Genomic DNA, 17,462 nt, shown 5'->3' on the forward strand with positions numbered 1-17,462 from the left:
TTTTTATCCCTAAGAAAATGTTAATCTAATTGAATTTTTTTTTTTTAAAGAACAATTTTTTTTTAAGGCAATTTATGTTGTGCTGTACCGAAATAATACCGAACCGCCATGTCATAAAAAAGGGTAAATCTAAAAAATGACATAAAAACGTTAAAAGTTAAAAACCAAGAACTTCAAAATTAAAACAAAAAAGAAAATTCTAAAAATATAACAACTGATAAGTATTTATAAAATATAAAATATAAAAAATATATATACACACACACACACATCTTTTAGTATGGGAAATGTTTAGCCTTAAGAACTGGAATATGAATTCATGTTTGAACAAGACATTTTGTTTCTTTTTGTACAAATACAACTGTTTGCACCGAGTTGGGGCTCCACTGTTTAAACCACTGATGTGACCTCAAACTAACCTGAGGGTTGGCGAACACCTGCTGAATGTTGTTGATAGGGCCACAGGGGACACCGGTACCTTCGAAGCGTCTCAACCACTCTCCAGTCGTCTCCTGCATGAACCTGAGGACAGAGGCCTAAATGAAGGTCTGAGAAGGGATAGAAGGGAGGGTGCTGGAAAATGGGGCACGGACACGATAACATGAGCTGAAATGCAAGTCATATGTGGCCACTTCCTTTCCCTGTCCCTTCAGGACAACAGCACTGTGTAAAACCACCAACACACTTTGAAAGATTTCACTTAATATGCCCATTATAATTAAAGTTAATCCGGGCCTCTCTTTCGAGCAACATTGTAAACATATAAGGTTTCTCATATTGTAAACATGCTCTCACACACCACGTCTTGGCCTTTGGTGACTGATGCTGATTCACCCAGACAGAATGTGCCGTTTGAATTTTGTGCAGACTTTGATACAAATTTTTTGCACACAACAGTCCCACTGTTGCCAAGAGCATGGTATGTGAACAAAATGTTTTAATGCCAACAACCATTTATTTGGTTTCTTAATAGACTGGTTTCACAATTCTCAGACATTGACCACAAAATGCATCAGAAGCTGAAAATTAGGAAGTGACAAGGAAAGAAGCAGAGACAAGGAACATCTTTGGTTTGCTTTTTTCCCAGCATATATCAAAAAATGCAGTCAGCATTAAATGGAAATGGTGCATCTTCCTTTCTTTTGATTAAAGGGTTAGTTCACCCAAAAATGAAAATTAGGCTGTGTTTTACTCACCCAGAGGTATCCTAGGTGTATATGAATTTCTTCTTTCAGACGAATCCAGTTGGAGTTATAATAAAAATTTGTCTTTGATCTTTTGAGCTGTTTCATGGCACTCAGAGGGTGATGCATCCCTTCAGTCCAAAAGACGTGAAATAAAAAGCGGCCTTCCATAAAAAAAGTGTCTCACACGGCTCTGGGGGGTGAATGTAGCAAATCAATACATTTTTGTAAGAAAAATATCCATATTCAAAATGTAATAATCACTTGAATCTACGCTGCGCTCACTGTTGTACATGGAAGCAGCTCCGGGGGAATTATGAGTTCGGCTTGGGCCATGTGCCGCTCAGATGTGACGAACGTGGAAACACAGTTCAAAACAAAACTAATTAGAAGTACAAAACGAGGATTTGTAAAGAAGAATGTTGGAGGATTTCGATATAAGCAAAGAGGAGACTGGTTTTCCTTTGCTAAGGTAAGGAAACTTTGCTTCTTTTGATCCTGTAAACAAACGTTGATTTTCACGAGACTCACCGGTGAATGCGCAACGCTGACCTCCATACTTCATCCTCCCAGAACTGCTTCCATGTACAACTGTTGGCACAAGCTAGATAAAAGTGATTACTATGTTTTGAATATGATTTTTCTTACAAAAACGCATCGAGTCACTACAGGAGGCCTTTGTTCACCCCCGGAGCCGAGTGAGACACTTTTTTTTATGAAAGGGTGCTTTTTATTTCACGTCTTTTGGACTGAAGGAATGCAACACCTCCTAGGATGCCTCAGGGGTGAGTAAAACGCAGCCTAATTTTCATTTTTGGGTGAATTAACCCTTTAAGATGGTAAAGCTGCAGTTTATTTTCAGCATATAAGGACTTAAATTTTAGTCTCACCTGAAACATTCCAATGGCTTTTCAAGACTATAAATATAGCACATGAGCTTTTATGGTGCTTTTGCATCCTCAACAGCCCCAGTTCCCATTTACAGTCATTGTGTGGAAAAGAGCAGCATGAACATTCTTATGCAGGTGAAAGTAAATCATATCAGTTTGGAAACACATCAAGGTGAGTAAATGATGATGAAACCAAAAAAACAAAACACAAATAAAAACATAAAAAAACAGAACAACAGTAACAACAACAAAAACAAGAACAAACAAAAAATAAGATTAAAAGCCAAACCAAACAAAAAATAAAAACAAAAGTTAAAATAAAAATAAATAAATAAACATTAAATAAATAAAAGGAAACCAAACCAAAAACAACATATAAAACAAAATGAAAAAATAAAAGTTAAAATAGAAAAACAAAAACAAAAAAACAATATAGAGCTGGAGACACTCAAGACTGGGTGTGAAGGTCAATATGTCTTAATATATCAGAAACAACTATACTGATAATTACGAATAACATTCAAGATGTGAAATGTGTTTTTAACTTTACATCACAATATTTTTAGACCTTAATTATATTAAATTTTAACTTTTAGGGTGCTTTCACACTAGCACTTTTGGTGCGCACCCGGGTTCGATTGACATCAGAGTTTGGTTCGTTTGGATGATGTGAACGCTGTCTTCCGAACTCGGGTGCGCACCTGCGAACTGTACAGGAGTCCGCTTAAAAACGGTGGTCTGGAGTACGGTTCATGTGAACTCTGGTACGGTTCACTGCTGATGTGAACGCAATCGTACCAAATCACGGAAGTGAACCGCAGCACCGCTATTAATGACATATTATTTGATGAAAATGTGTGTTTGTGTGTGTGTTTCACTCACTTTCCTGACAAGCGTGACTGACGCGCTGCAAGCAGAGAGCTGTATATCTCATTTCTGTTCGCCTTCAGCATTCTTTAGAGCATTTGCAGTACATTCGTAAGACTGACACAAGTGCCGTTATGTACTTTGTAAACAAAACGAACGGTTCAAAAACGTAAATACATAAAAGTGCAGAGAGTAATGTTATGGATTTGCTGCCTTCTCCTACGCCATCATTACTAAGCAACGGGGTAAACAGCTGCTGGCTTGATGACGCAAGTATTATACAGTAATATGAACACAGTCCAGCGGGGGCAGGGGGAGGGGGAGCAACTGAACTCGGGTTCGGACCAGGCAAGTGAACCAAGTGTGAAAGCACCCTTAATAAAAGTATACATATACATCAGAGGTCTACACGGAGGACCCGAGATCCGTATGGGCTCAGGGTTATATTTTAAATGGTCAGCAGGGTCCGGGTCATGTCTCAATCTATTACTTCGGGTCCTGGGTCTGTTTAACATTGTGAGTCAGTCAGCGCTGTGCGTGTTTTTGTTTTGTAACTTTCAAATTAGGATGAGAAAAGTGTGAGTTGGTAATTTGAAATAAGACGAAAAAAAAAACCCTGATGCAATGACTTTCCTTTGACAATTGGCTTTTTTTATTTAGAAGGCCGGGACTTATTCCGCCATACTGTGCTTTGCAGTTTCTCCCATTTTTTTTTTATATTATGAGTGAACCGTCTTGTTGTTATATCTAAAATTTTTGCTCAGACTCGGCTCAGAGAGATGACGTCCGCATCCATGGCACTGGATGAGCAATCGTTATTATACTCCAAATAGACAAACAGTCTAAATTATTATGCAAGTTGACTCGACATACAAAAAATGCAAAACTGCAAAGTCGCATTTGTCATCCGTCACCGTGACAGCAAGTGGACTTTTGAAGTTGGAATAATGAGTGGATCAGCATTTCAATTGGCAAGAGAGGAATAACATGGATGGAACGTTTTTGCAAGGAGGACTGTGTGCATCACAGTCAGGTACAAGGGAGAAGGCTTCTAGGTAAGACAAAAAGTTTAATTTTCGCAACTTGTTTATCGACTTGTTAATAGCAATTTGATTGTGGAATATGTGCCGATCGGGTCGAGTCGGGTTTGTGGCTTTCCAGCCGGGTTCGGGTTCAGGTTTCAAATAATTGCCGGTCTGCGTCGGTTCCGGGTAGTACTTTTTTGACATTTCTTGGTTCTGCACGGGCCCGGGTCCACCTTTCTAAATAACAGACGGGTCCAGGTCGGTTCAGTGTAGCACATTTACTGGTCTCTTTGAGTTCGGGTACGAATTTTTGCACCCATGTAGACTTCTAACATACATAAAACCAGCATGAATACACAGAAGTCACTGCTAAGAACTTAACGCATTTTAAACTATATTTTTAATAGATTTTTCCTTTTACTCATTTGTCATTGACCCTTTAACCAGTGAAAAAAAACAAAAAAAGTAATTTCAAGTTAAGTTAAGGTGGAGCAAGTTATTACATTTTATTACACGGCTCTGTGGAATACTTGATTCTGATTGGTCAGTCGTGACATTCCTGGGTTTGTTATTCCTCGATAATAACTGGTAAAAGTGAATAACACAGGCTCGTCCGGGTAACTGAAGTCAGCGCTATACTGTTGCTAGGAACAGTTTTTTCTTGGTGGAAGCTTTGCATTTGTTTAGCTAATAAAATATTAAAACTTGGTTAAAAATTGCGTACAATTATTAAATTATGTCATCCTGGTATCGCGGACTCACTCTCGTTTCATACAAACACAGCTGCTGCCATTTTGCTAAGATTGTTTTGCACGCTGTGATGGATTATAAGATAACTGACAAACTGGTAAGATTTGAAAGTATTTTCGTCTTAAATATTTTATCGCCATAATTATTTATGTGGTGAAATGTTGTGTAATACGTGGTTTGACTGCACCGTTTCCCTTAAATGTCCATTTAGTTTGAATTTGCCACTTGCTCGCAACTGCTGTGTTCACGGAAGCTTTGCGTTCAAATATTTCAACTCAAATCAATATTTCGTGTCTAATTATTTACTTATGTGGCAAGTAGCCATGTAATAAGTGGGATAATGTTCATCCAGCTTGTTATTATCGCAGAATAACCCCCTTCAGGGTAATACAAGGTAATACTGATCACCCTGTCGGGGGTTATTCTGTGATAACAACCGGCTGGATGTAGATTATCCCTTACTTGATGAATGATAAAAAAGACATTATTTCCTCAAACATTTACCGTCTAAAATAATGTTGACAGATGAATAGTGCACAACACTCACAGGTTTGGTCTAGATGTCACGAAACAGACGCTTACCTCTCGGACAGAATCTGCAGCAGCTCTTTGCGGTGCTGAACTCTTAACTTGTTGATTTTGTACTTCGGGCTTTCTGCCAGGCCATTCATGCTCAGAACCTTGGCAAACAGACACGTTCGATGAGAGAACTGTTAGGAAATGTGAAGCCTTTTCCCATCAGTCAAAACAAATGCACATAGCTATAAAATATGACTGTGACGGAAATGTACAAATAAAGCTTAGTTAGATTTATTAATAAGCATATTTGGAGTCCTGCTTACTTTGCACACTTTCATAAATTGCTGGTCGTTTCCCGCTGCCACAACCAAATATCCATCTTTGGTCTTGAAACCCTGCAAACGTAGAGATTTAATAAGTATACAGAGCAGACTGCCAGCTAAACTGTGTAAGTAATAAAGAAAAACCTCACACACCAACTGCCAAAAACAGAAACAGAATGACAACACTGGAAACTTTGATATAATTAAATGTATGACTAATGCAAACATGCAGTATTTCATGCAAATCTGCATCTTATGTTTATTTTCTCTAGGGTTCTCCACTTAAAGGGATAGTTCACCTAAAAATGAAAATGTGAACAATTACATCTGAGATGTAGAGGAGTTTGTTTCTTCATTTGAAAGATTTGATGAAATTTATCGTTACATCTCTTGCTCACCAGTGGATGCTCTGCAGTGAATGGGTGCCGTCAGAATGAGAGTCCAAACAGCTGATAAAAACATCACATTATTACACAAGTAATCCACAGCACTCAAGTCCATTAATTAATGTCTTGTGAAGCAATAATAACGCATAATAACGCTTCCTCCAGTGAAAACATCCATCTCCTGTTGTCTCTCACATAAAAAACACCCACATATTTTTTAGAGATTTTGTACTGTTTTCACTTGATCTGTGCATAATATTTATCTCCTGATTCAGACCAGATGACTTTTTCGTTGGAGAAAGGAACATTACAGACAGTGAACTCGTATTTTGAGTTTTGAGTTGATGTCGAAGGATGATGGATTTGTTTGTTACAAACATGCAGCTTTACTTTATTTCTATGTGTTCCTGTGGCTCAGTGGTAGAGCACTGCATAAGCAGCGCAAAAGGTTGTGGGTTCAATTCCCAGGGAACACACATACTGGTAAAAAAAAAAAAAAAAAAAAATGTATAGCCTGAATGCACTGTAAGTCGCTTTGGATAAAAGTGTCTGCTAAATGCATAAATGTACTTCTGGAGTGGTGTGGATTATTGTGATGTTTTTATCAGCTGTTTGAACTCTCATTCTGACGGCACCCATTCACTGCAGAGCATCCACTGGCGAGCAAGAGATGAAATGCTTAATTACTCCAAATCTGACAAAGAAACAAACCAAATATGAAAATAATCTTTGACCAGTGGTATACCAATTCAACTTCATAACATTAAACTGGCAACTATGACAGGAGTTTATTATGGTAAATTTAAATTAGTAGTTTAGTAGTTTTTACAAAATAGTTTTATCATACAGATTTTTAACATCACAAGAGAAAAATGATAATGTCACAATATTAATTTACAGTTGAACTTATCCCCTTAACACTTATATCCCCTAATACTTCTTCAGTTGATTAATAAATGTACAAGGACCTTCAGAATAAAGTGCTGCTGAAGTGGAGATTTCTGACTCAGCAGGAGAAATTTTCATTTTGAGATAATGGCTTTTAAAGATATGTAACTGAAATATAAAGATGATAGATAAAGTGCAATAAAAAATGCATACATGTATATTTTGGATGTTTACTTTCCACTGGTTAGGAAGTACTGATGGAAGCAAAATAGCCCAAAAACTCAAAATTGCAAGAATTTGCCTGCAAGGTTTTGCCTTGAGGGAAATATTAGAGATGTCTTGTGCTTCTCAAAGTTGTGTCAAATCCTCAGGGTGAATCAGAATTTTCAATATGCGCATTAGCGGTTTGAGGGAAAATCTTTCAACGAAAGATCAGGCCCACAAATTCTTCAGGTTGAACTTTGCGGGTCCATGCTCCCAGCAGAGACGCCAATTCATCCATTCCATCGAACCCTACTTCAGGCTCAATGCCCGCTGGTAAAAAGCACATATCCACTTGAAAGCAGCCAAACCGAGAGAAAGCTTTTCGCAGAGGAAGGATAAAATATAATCCGCAAGAAAATAGCACTGATAAAACTAGAAACAGAAGAGGTCAAAGATCCAAAACCCAAGCGGCACCTCTGGGACGATCTTCCGATGCCATTGAAGCCACAATGAACGGGAATCAACCAGCTTATGCTCGACATGTCAAACGCAATCATTCCCCTCACAGATCATTCCCATTTTTGTCTCGACAGCATCTTGTGAAGAGCAGACGGGCCCAAAGTTCAACTAACGTGACCTTCTCAAATGCAATCCATCAGCTTCCATTGGACCAGACTATGTGCATGAGTAAATCAAGACATCGCTAATCGTCTTTTGGCCACAGCAGCACACCTTAGAACAAAGCGTGCATTCATCGCCGCAGCCTCTCTTAGCACAAGCCCTGTGTGTGTTTATTCTGGTGCCCCCTGGCAGTACAATAGGTTGAACGAGAAACAAAGTGCATGGACCACAGTTAATGAGACAGTGTTTTGACAAAATTTAGCCCATCAGATTAAATGATTTCAAATGAATAAATCAAGCATGGGCCAAGAGGTCACATGCCTTGGGGATTCCAGGAAACAGCAGGAAGGCAAATACACAGCACATGCATCCGCACACAAAGGCGCTCCAGCTTCATCTTAGTGTGGGTCAGCTTTGACTCGTTCAATGAAAGAGATCAAGCCCAAACTGTCCTGCTACCAGGATGTTTCCAAACTCGTGCGAAGCACCCTGGGGCTCGCTGGATGCCACTTGCGTGTGTGCAAGGAGCTTGATGACGTTCAACCTGACATCTTTTACTGTTGTGTTCGGTTGCACGCAGGAACCAAAATGCACTCAATATTCATGCAAAATTCAGATTTAGCGAGTGAATAAAATACACAGCATCTGGGCGGTATTTACAAAACGTAGACTCGTGTGTCTTTAGACGACTTTTGGTTTATCTAGGATGACTAAATTTTGTTTTTCTCCAGGATTTCTCCAGGTTCTAAAATAAAGACTATTAAAGTGTATTTTAAAAGAAAATACTATTTCAGTTTTTCTCCTTTAAAATTTCATGTTTAATTTGATTGTGTTTCTCGCTGTTTCTTTGTAACCATCAGTGTACTAGCAAAGAGTGGAAATTGTCTCTAGACCATTTTTTTCAATGTTTGTTTACATGACAATAATGTACTAAAAACTGAAAAGTTTTTCCTTTGCGTTTTTGTACAATGTTCAACGTCTATGCACAGAGCTATGCAGGTGCGCATACGTGACCAAAATAAAAATGTGCCATGCAAATAATTTCAAATTGTTCATTTGAGTACCGACATGGTTTACAGCAGTAACTGTAATCCTGCATAAGGTTCCCATTAGAAATGAATGCATAAATTTAGGCCCTATCATACACCCGGCGCAATGCAACGCAAGGCGCACCACAAGTGCGTTTGCTAGTTTCAGTCCGGCGCCGTCGGCATTTTCCCGTCCAGCGCCACGTCGTTAAATTAGCAAATGCATTTGCGCCCATTTGTGCGCCCATGGGCGTGCTGGTCTAAAAAAAGATGTGTGTTCTGGCGCATTGCTATTTTAAGGAGCTGAAAAAAGACTGCACCATAGACCAACTCAAACCTGGTCTAAAGTCTAAAGTCAATGGCGCAATATTAATTTTTTTGTTATTTAAAGACCGCGTTGGTAGAAATTGCGCCTCTGGGCGGGTCCACAGTGCGCGTTGACTTTGCTTATTACACACAGGGACGCATCACATAAACATGCCAAATATTAAAAACAAAAGGACTACAGTGTAAAAGAATATTATTGTGTAGGCTACATAAATATAAAAATGTAATGATGGATACTCATTGCGTGTATTAGAATTGGGCTACCTATTTGCAATTCAGCCTATTACTACTTATAATGATGAATGAAATTGGCGAATTAATTGAACAATCGTGCCAATACACACACATATGTATATTAACTGACTCATTGCGCAGCGCTTTGGTGGATTCCTGCTTGTCCTGTAGATGATCTGCTCGCGCGCTTTAACTTCGCGAACGAGCAGATCGGTTTCTTCGCTTGAAAAGCGTTCAGCTTTTCCGCCAACAAATTCCGCCACGTAAATAACGACCCGTCCTGGCACAAGCGCATCTCACTCTTAAAGGGAATGGGAGACACTCTGATTGGTGTATTGGAACGTTAAACCCATTACTCATTAAGAGAATAGGGACAACCCATTCCAAAAATGTGCCCCGGCGCACGGACCGTTTTTCTGTCGTTAAAATAGCAAAAGTGGATTTGGACACGCCCTGAGTGCACCTGCGCCGTGTGCTTTACACTGTGCATTTAGATCGTTAAAATAGGGCCCTTAGAGTGTATTTGTAGTTTAAACAGATATAATAATGGTATGATTTTAAAAACCTGCACTTTGAAACCCATTTTCAAAAGTTTGCATTTTCAGGCCTCCAAAACGCTGTTGTTGTGTAAATGAATGTCCAAAACACAATTTTTTTATGTTTTAGTTGAAAATGGTATTGTGTAAAAACCCCCTAATATTAAAATTCTGGATGAAATTGACTCTCTGACTAATTTCATATTATGACTGATAAATAATGGTAAATAATGCATTATTTGTCTAAATAAATTAGAAATAGACCCTCAAAAACTACATTTTGAATGCTACAAATTAATGTAGGCATCATAAAATTATAGAGTATGAAAAATATATATTTATTCTGATTATATTTACAAATCTGCATATAACTTAGTGTTAGATGAATACAAAGGCAATCAAAATACGAAAATATGGGAAAAGAGCATGCAAAATGAAATATCCAAAATCAATCAATACAGATTAAACCATTTTAAAAATCATCAAATTCAAGTCTCTACATTTCTTTTGCAAATTATTTACACTGCAGTTATGCTTTTTATGAGAAAAAGCAAAAAGTGAATAGTTAAAACAAAATCTGTTTTAACAATTATTATGTCTGTATTGCATTTACATGCATGAATATTGCACAATGAAATTTGTATTCTAAACAGCTGACAGTGGCTGCTGTCTTTGGGCTGTTATTATAATGAGTTTGAGGTAGGGAGGATGTGTAACTTTTGAAAAAAAGGCTTAAGATATCCGCCGCGAGACAGTGGTTCCAGTAAGGAGACTTAAATTATAATATATCATTATGTTTCCAAGCTGTGTCCGGCTTACAAACTAAGAGGGTTTGATTAGATTTTCCACTGAAGTCGCATTTACCAAACTTCATTATGAACAACTGAAACACCTGCTACTGAGTGCAATGGTCTGATATTATACTGCAAGCATTCATACAAAACCAGTCATTTCAGACCCAGAGCAGGAGACAGATATTCTAAAATAATAAACTGATTTTACTCATGTATAGCTGGAATGGCAAAATAAATAGGCTTATAAACTTTTAAAAAGGAAAAGAAAAGCTTCCAATATACTTTTTAATATTCTATATATAGACATCTATATGATATGTGTACAATCAAACTCTGCAGTATTCTGGTACAATTTTTGTTTGTTAAAAGTAAAAGCAAAATCAAAAATATTAAATTGTTTATGAAACAAAACAAAACAGCACAAACATTTAGGAAACAAACACAAAACAAAAACACACAAAACACAAAAAAAGGTTTGAGACAAAACAAAAAAAAATATTTATGAAACAAAACAGAAACAAAAAAAATTCTGAAACAAACAAAAACAGATTCAAAACAAAACATGTTTAACAAACAAATCTACACACCACACAAAAACAAAAAAAAACTATATGTTAATGAAACAAAACAAAAACTAATGAAAAAAACAAAACAAACTTAAAACACACAAAACAAAGAAAAACATTTAAGTAACAAACAAAAACAACATACAAAACAAAAATGTTTATAAAACAAAACAAAAAACAAAAATATATAATCGAACAAAAACACAAAAGCAAAGCAAAACAAAACAAAACAAATGCTTATGACACAGAAACACAAAACAAAAATGTTCATGAAAGTAAACACATATATACAAAAACGTTTATAAAACAAAACCACCAAAAAACACAAATCTGAGAAAAAAAAAAAAAGAAAGAAAGATGGTCTGAAAGCATTAGATTAATAAGTTATTTTATTGTGTATTTTATAGTTTTTTTCCCCCGCTTTCTTTTTATTTTAATTATTTAGTTTCTTTTGTGTTTTTATTGCTGTTTCCACATCTAGCAATAGACCCTCTATAACACTGGGTCAAAAATACAGCGTCATACAAAATATTTCATATTTTTGATTATATTCATGTGTTTATAATCTTTTTTTTTTTTTATAAAGGTTTTTTTTTTTTTTTTTTTTTTTTTTTTTATAAGTTTCACAGTATAAATCTTATATTTTAGGAATGGGGTCCCTAGCAAGGGGATCATCGTATGAAAAAGTCTGACAACCCCTGTTCCAGAATAGAGTGGAGAATTTTAGTCCCTTGCTTTCCCAACGGGATTCTCACATGAGAAAGGACAATTAGCACACCCTAATTGAGGCCCAAACTGAAAGTAACCTAATCAGTCAACATTCATTTTCAGTTTTGATTAAGTGCTGGCAGAGACCTGCAGCCTTCGTGTGACCCTGGGGAAATGGAGACATGAAGAAAGTTCTCACGGATGACAAAGCTGTAAACAGTCTATGCTTTATTCATTATATCTTATTATATAAATGGCCTATGGGATGGGACACAACATCCCAAATCAGTGTCCAGAACGATAAGACCTCTGATATGAATAGTTATCTAGCGATATCAAAAGAGAGGTTCGCTTTGAGGAGGCCAAGTTCCTCTGAGTGAATAAACACAGTAAACAATAAGTGATTTAAAAAGACATAAACCATTTCCAGAATTTCAATGAAACACAGACACATTTTGTTTTATCACTGGGAGAAAAGGAAAGGGTGTCTTTTATTAGAGCCGTGCCTGGACACAGTAATTGTTTTAGGCTTTGGCTGCACCCCACGTCCCTGTGGTTTTCCCTCAAGAACATTCTCAATTTACATTAGCCAGCCTATCCAACTATTATATGTGGCTTAAGCTTATCTTGCAGCTCACAAATATCTATTAACATAAGCATAATTGTAGTGCTAAACACCTATTACATTGATAAGATGTTTAACACTGTGCAAACAGTGTGTGTTTCACATTGTGGATGCTGGTTTGCCTTACCCGATTTCTAAAAGGGATACTCCACCCCAAAATGAACATTTTGTCATTAATCACTTACCCCCATGTCGTTCCAAACACATACAAGCTCCATTCATCTTCGGAACACAATTTAAGATATTTTGGATGAAAACCGGGAGGCCTGTGACTGTCCCATAGACTGCCAAATAAATAACGGTGTCAAGGTCCAGAAAAGTATGAAAGTATGAAAGGATGCCCTGTTTTCTTTCAAAGCAAATCTAAATACACGTAGAAACAGCGCATCTTTGTGGTGCGGAGGACACAGAAGAGCAGCATATGGTGACATGGAGAGACACAGAGGAGACCGTTGACAAAGGAATTGTTGAATTAAAGTCATTATTTTTGTTTTCTTCGCTTACAAAAAGTGTTCCCGTCACTTCATATAACACAGATTGCACGTCTGATGGCAGATGGAGTATTCTGATGATGACTTTCATACCTTTTATGAACCTTGACACTGCTATTTACTGGCAGTCTATGGGACAGTCACAAGCCTCCCGGTTTTCATCCAAAATATCTTAAATTGTGTTCCGAGGACGAACGGAGCTTTTACTGGTTTGGAACGACATGGGGGTAAGTGATTAATGACAAAATTTTCATTTTGGGGTGGAGTATCCCTTTAACTATGTTAACCCTGTGAAGCCTACTGTATATCAATTTGATACAGAAATGTAAAGGCCTTTAAATGATCAACATGGTCAAAACTGAAAAACTAAAAAAAATTAACCATCCCCTAGTCGTCTGATTGATATTATAGTTTATAAAAGATCTTTTAGTATAAGTGTATAAGCATTCACTTTTAGGTTGTGGTTCACATGACATTTTTTGCTGTAAAATTTATAATTTTTATAAAGTAACTAATAATAACTTTTTTAGTGTTGGTAATAGTTCAAGACGCACACTTAGTGGACTCAAGCAATTTGGTATTATTATCCAGACATCTTTTTTTTTTAAATCCATGTTGAAATCTTAGTGTCAAATTTGATACAACAGGCTTTTGAGGATGTTTATATGATCATCTCTCAATAATCTTTGCCACAGAATCCTTTTTATTCTAGTTCTTCAGAAAACCATTGGTGTACTGTTGTTTTAAAAACCTCTAAACTTGTATGAAGAACTTTAAGGTGCAAAGAGCAACTCAAGTAATGTAAACATCCAGAAAAGGTTGTCGATGAGAAGCTTATTTAAACCTACCAAGGGTAAAACAAAACAAAACAAAATAATAAAATAAAAATATATTTAGAAATTATCATGTATTGTAATGCATTACATGTTTAGTCACACACAAAATCTCTACAGAGTTTGATCTTAAAATTAAGCATTTAAATATCATCTTATACATTACTGGAAGATACAAAGGGATGACTGATAATTATTCATTTTCTACTGCCATAAAGATCTTATCAATTTACAATATAATCAGAATTATAATCACTTTTCATCCACATAAATATCAGAAATTGCACCGAATTGCATATTTTTTGCCCAGTTTGAGCCTCTGAATAAAACGATGGTGTTTTGGATAATGGTTTTGTTTTGTGTTTTTCTCCCTATAGCATAATATATGTTGCTAAACAAAAAGCACACATGCATTTTAAAAAAAATATATATATTTTGTCTAAAGCTTCAACGAACTGTTAAAATGTAGTTGAATTTAATGTCGTTTAATTTAATTTTAATTTAATTTTTTAATTAAATTTTTATTTAATTTATTCTGGCTATTATTTCATATGTCAGGCTTTACAGAATGAACCAGAAATAATTTCTAAGTGGTAAACTGGTATTTAACCCGAGTCTAAGCTGGCGTTCTCAGCAGGAACTGCAACACAAGGCCTCATATTTAAAGATCGAATAGTTCATTACTTCTTGCTCTCAGACATTTCCAGAAGTGTGGGAAGGCCTCGGTGTTGGATTAGTGGTTGGGCTAATGATATCTGGAGGTTTAGTGGTGTAAGATTCAGCTTAGAGAGTTTGTTTGGTCTGGGCGGCTTTCTTTAACAGAGGGAAGTCTGAAAGCAAACCGCTAGCGCGAGGTTTTTGGCAAGCGTCTGTCCAGAGAGAGTCCCTCGGCTAGACTAATGCAACACAGCCCCGCTGTGGCTGAGATACAGCGAGCTTTGAATCAATATCTGATCTGCAGTCTCTGAGTAAGGAAATGGCACACAATTCACTGATGATTCCCAGCAAACACTTGAGGACAATACAAAGTCAAAACATTCAGCTGTTTAACCTTTCATCCGGCTTTGATTTGAAGAGAAAGCCATCGTCTCATGTTCAAATCCATTTGCTTAGCTGACTGCTGAAGCACAACTATTTTTCAGATTTTTTTGTGAATTAAATGAGTGATGTTTATGTGTGCAACTTGTCCCACCCCAGTGGGTGGTTGCCAGGTAATGCTATGTGGTTGCTAAGGTGTTGTGAGTGGTTTAGAGCAGAGGTTTTTGATGCTACGGACCCCCAAATATCAAAATATTATGATCCCTACATATATGTTTGGAAAATATTACCTGAAAAATGTCATTTATATTCAATTGACACCATGTTTTGCTCACCATTAGACAAGTTTGAGCTGCAGAAACCTGAAGAGCAACAAAAGCCATCTAAAATGAGCATTTTTATCAGGCTCCTATATTTATGTTCAGTTATTTCACTTTAAGTGCATAGAAAAGGACCTATACATTGCCATTAGTGTAAAATTACTGAACCTAGGAGTCTGATTAAAATGTTCATTTTAGATGAAAATTTTAGCTGGTACTTAGAGGCTTTTACATCTGTGTGTGTGTGTGTGTGTGTGTGTGTGTGTGTGTGTGTGTGTGTGTGTGTGTGTGTGTGTGTGTGTGTGTGTGTGTGTGTGTGTGTGTGTGTGTGTTTAAAAAAATAATAAATATTTGTTAAATATTATTTCTTTTAAATTGACAATTTTTTTGTCTTTTTATGACATAAAATAAAACATAAGAATAATAATGTAATACTAATACTTTAATACTGCTATTACACTATAATAATAATAATAATAATAATAATACATTATATTTTGTAACATTTTACAAATATTTTGTAATTATTATTATTATACTAATATTAATAATAATACTTATATATTATATTATATTAATTATATTATATAGTGTGTGTGTGTGTGTGCGCATTTAAAAAATACAAAATATTTGTTAAATATTATTTCTATTAAATTGACAATTTTTGTCTAACAAAATAAAACAAAATAATATAGTAATGTAATAATAATAGTATAATAATAATACTACAATAATAATAATAATAATAATATATTAGTAACATTTTACAAATATTTTGTAATTATTATTATTATTATTAATATTATTTTACTATTATTAGTAGTAATAATATAATATAATACAATATAATATAATTTTATGTATTTTATAATAATATACAAAGAAAAAAATGGATGGATTAAATGGAATGGAAGAATGGATGGATTAAAATTTTTATTTTATAATCAAATATTATAAAGCATTTAAAATGTGCAATATTATCATGGTTTCAAGAGTAATCAGAAATCATAAGATTAAATATTCATAAAATGAAGTACTTCTAATTCTCACATTTTAAACCATTTAAACTGAAAATATTATTTTGTACTTTTTATTACTTTTGCATTTTATATATATATAATATTATATATACACATGTATGCATGTATGTATGTATGTGTTTGATTTCATTTCATTTATTTATTTTTTTAAAAAAAATTTTGCTAAACTTTCCCATAGACTCTCAAGCTCCTGGAAAACCCCTGGTTTGGAGTACATTGCTCTGGGGTTGCCAGTGTGTTCTGGGTAGCTGCGCATAAAGCTTTGTCTCATGTTAGTGTTCCAATAATCCTTTGTGAGAGTCACTGAAAGTTCTTGGACTTCCTGAACTCTCTCTGAGCCCACCGTGACACGACACCTCAGTTACACATCTCAGTCAGACATCCCCGCAAACCTGACTCATCTGCTCCCACAGTCAGAACAAGAGTACCGAGCCCCGGTGAACCAGCAGCTTCATCTCTATTCTGTGAACAGAACACAACGCTTTCACACTGAAACCAAATCCCAAACCACTGCTCGCTCTTTAGCCCAGACAGGAAAGCAGGGAGGAAACAGTGTGGGGAAATGAAGCACAAGTGCTGTCAGCTTACATGAGTGATTACCCCAAATACAGGAGAAAAAAATTATTGTGTACATGTGTGTATGTATATATTATTTTTTATTTTTTTACCCAATAGAAAAGAGAGGAAAAGTGTTTGGGGTAACTTTTAGTTCAACTTGATACACTAAACCAACTAAAACTGAAATAAAATATAGACATATATATATATATATATATATATATATTATATATATATATATATATATATATATTATATATAATATTAAATAAAAACTACACAAAAATTGTGTCAAAATTGACACTAAAATAACGCTGATATTTAAAATACTATGTACTATATTCAAATACATACATTTATTTTTAATTAAAATATTATCTGGAAAATATTGAAAGTTTTTTTTTTTTTTTTTTTTTGCAATGTAGTTTATTTATTACAATATTGTGTTTTCAGTTTTCTATGAACAAACAAATATTATAATGAGCTCCTTGAGTTCACTGACCCAAATAAACAGACTGATCCATTTCAATAAGAATCTAAAATGATAAGAACAAATGCTGAAATTCCTCTGTTTTTCCAAGGACTTGTTAAATCCTCAGAGGAGCTAAACAGAGACTTGAGACGTCTCGCTCCACTCCAGCGCTGAACAGACTGAGGGAATTACATGAGTCTCTGCTGTAACTGTGTCAAACCCTTTCAGCTTAAGG

The 17,462-nt window shown here is 35.5% G+C and overlaps 1 protein-coding gene across 5 annotated transcripts in view; it reads right to left on the bottom strand.

The window, feature by feature from the left end:
* sugct (succinyl-CoA:glutarate-CoA transferase) overlaps positions 1–17,462 on the bottom strand; it is a 114,167-nt gene that overhangs the window by 69,966 nt on the left and 26,739 nt on the right. For all 5 annotated transcript variants that reach the window (XM_042751644.1, XM_042751649.1, XM_042751646.1 and 2 more), the window contains 3 exons: positions 5,559–5,630; positions 5,299–5,396; positions 420–522 (listed from right to left, as the gene is read on the bottom strand). In XM_042751644.1, the coding sequence (XP_042607578.1) occupies positions 420–522; positions 5,299–5,396; positions 5,559–5,630 (273 nt within the window). The remainder of the gene's footprint in view (positions 1–419; positions 523–5,298; positions 5,397–5,558; positions 5,631–17,462) is intronic.

Source organism: Cyprinus carpio, chromosome B24 (genome assembly GCF_018340385.1).
Source record: "Cyprinus carpio isolate SPL01 chromosome B24, ASM1834038v1, whole genome shotgun sequence".
Lineage (NCBI taxonomy): Eukaryota > Metazoa > Chordata > Actinopteri > Cypriniformes > Cyprinidae > Cyprinus > Cyprinus carpio.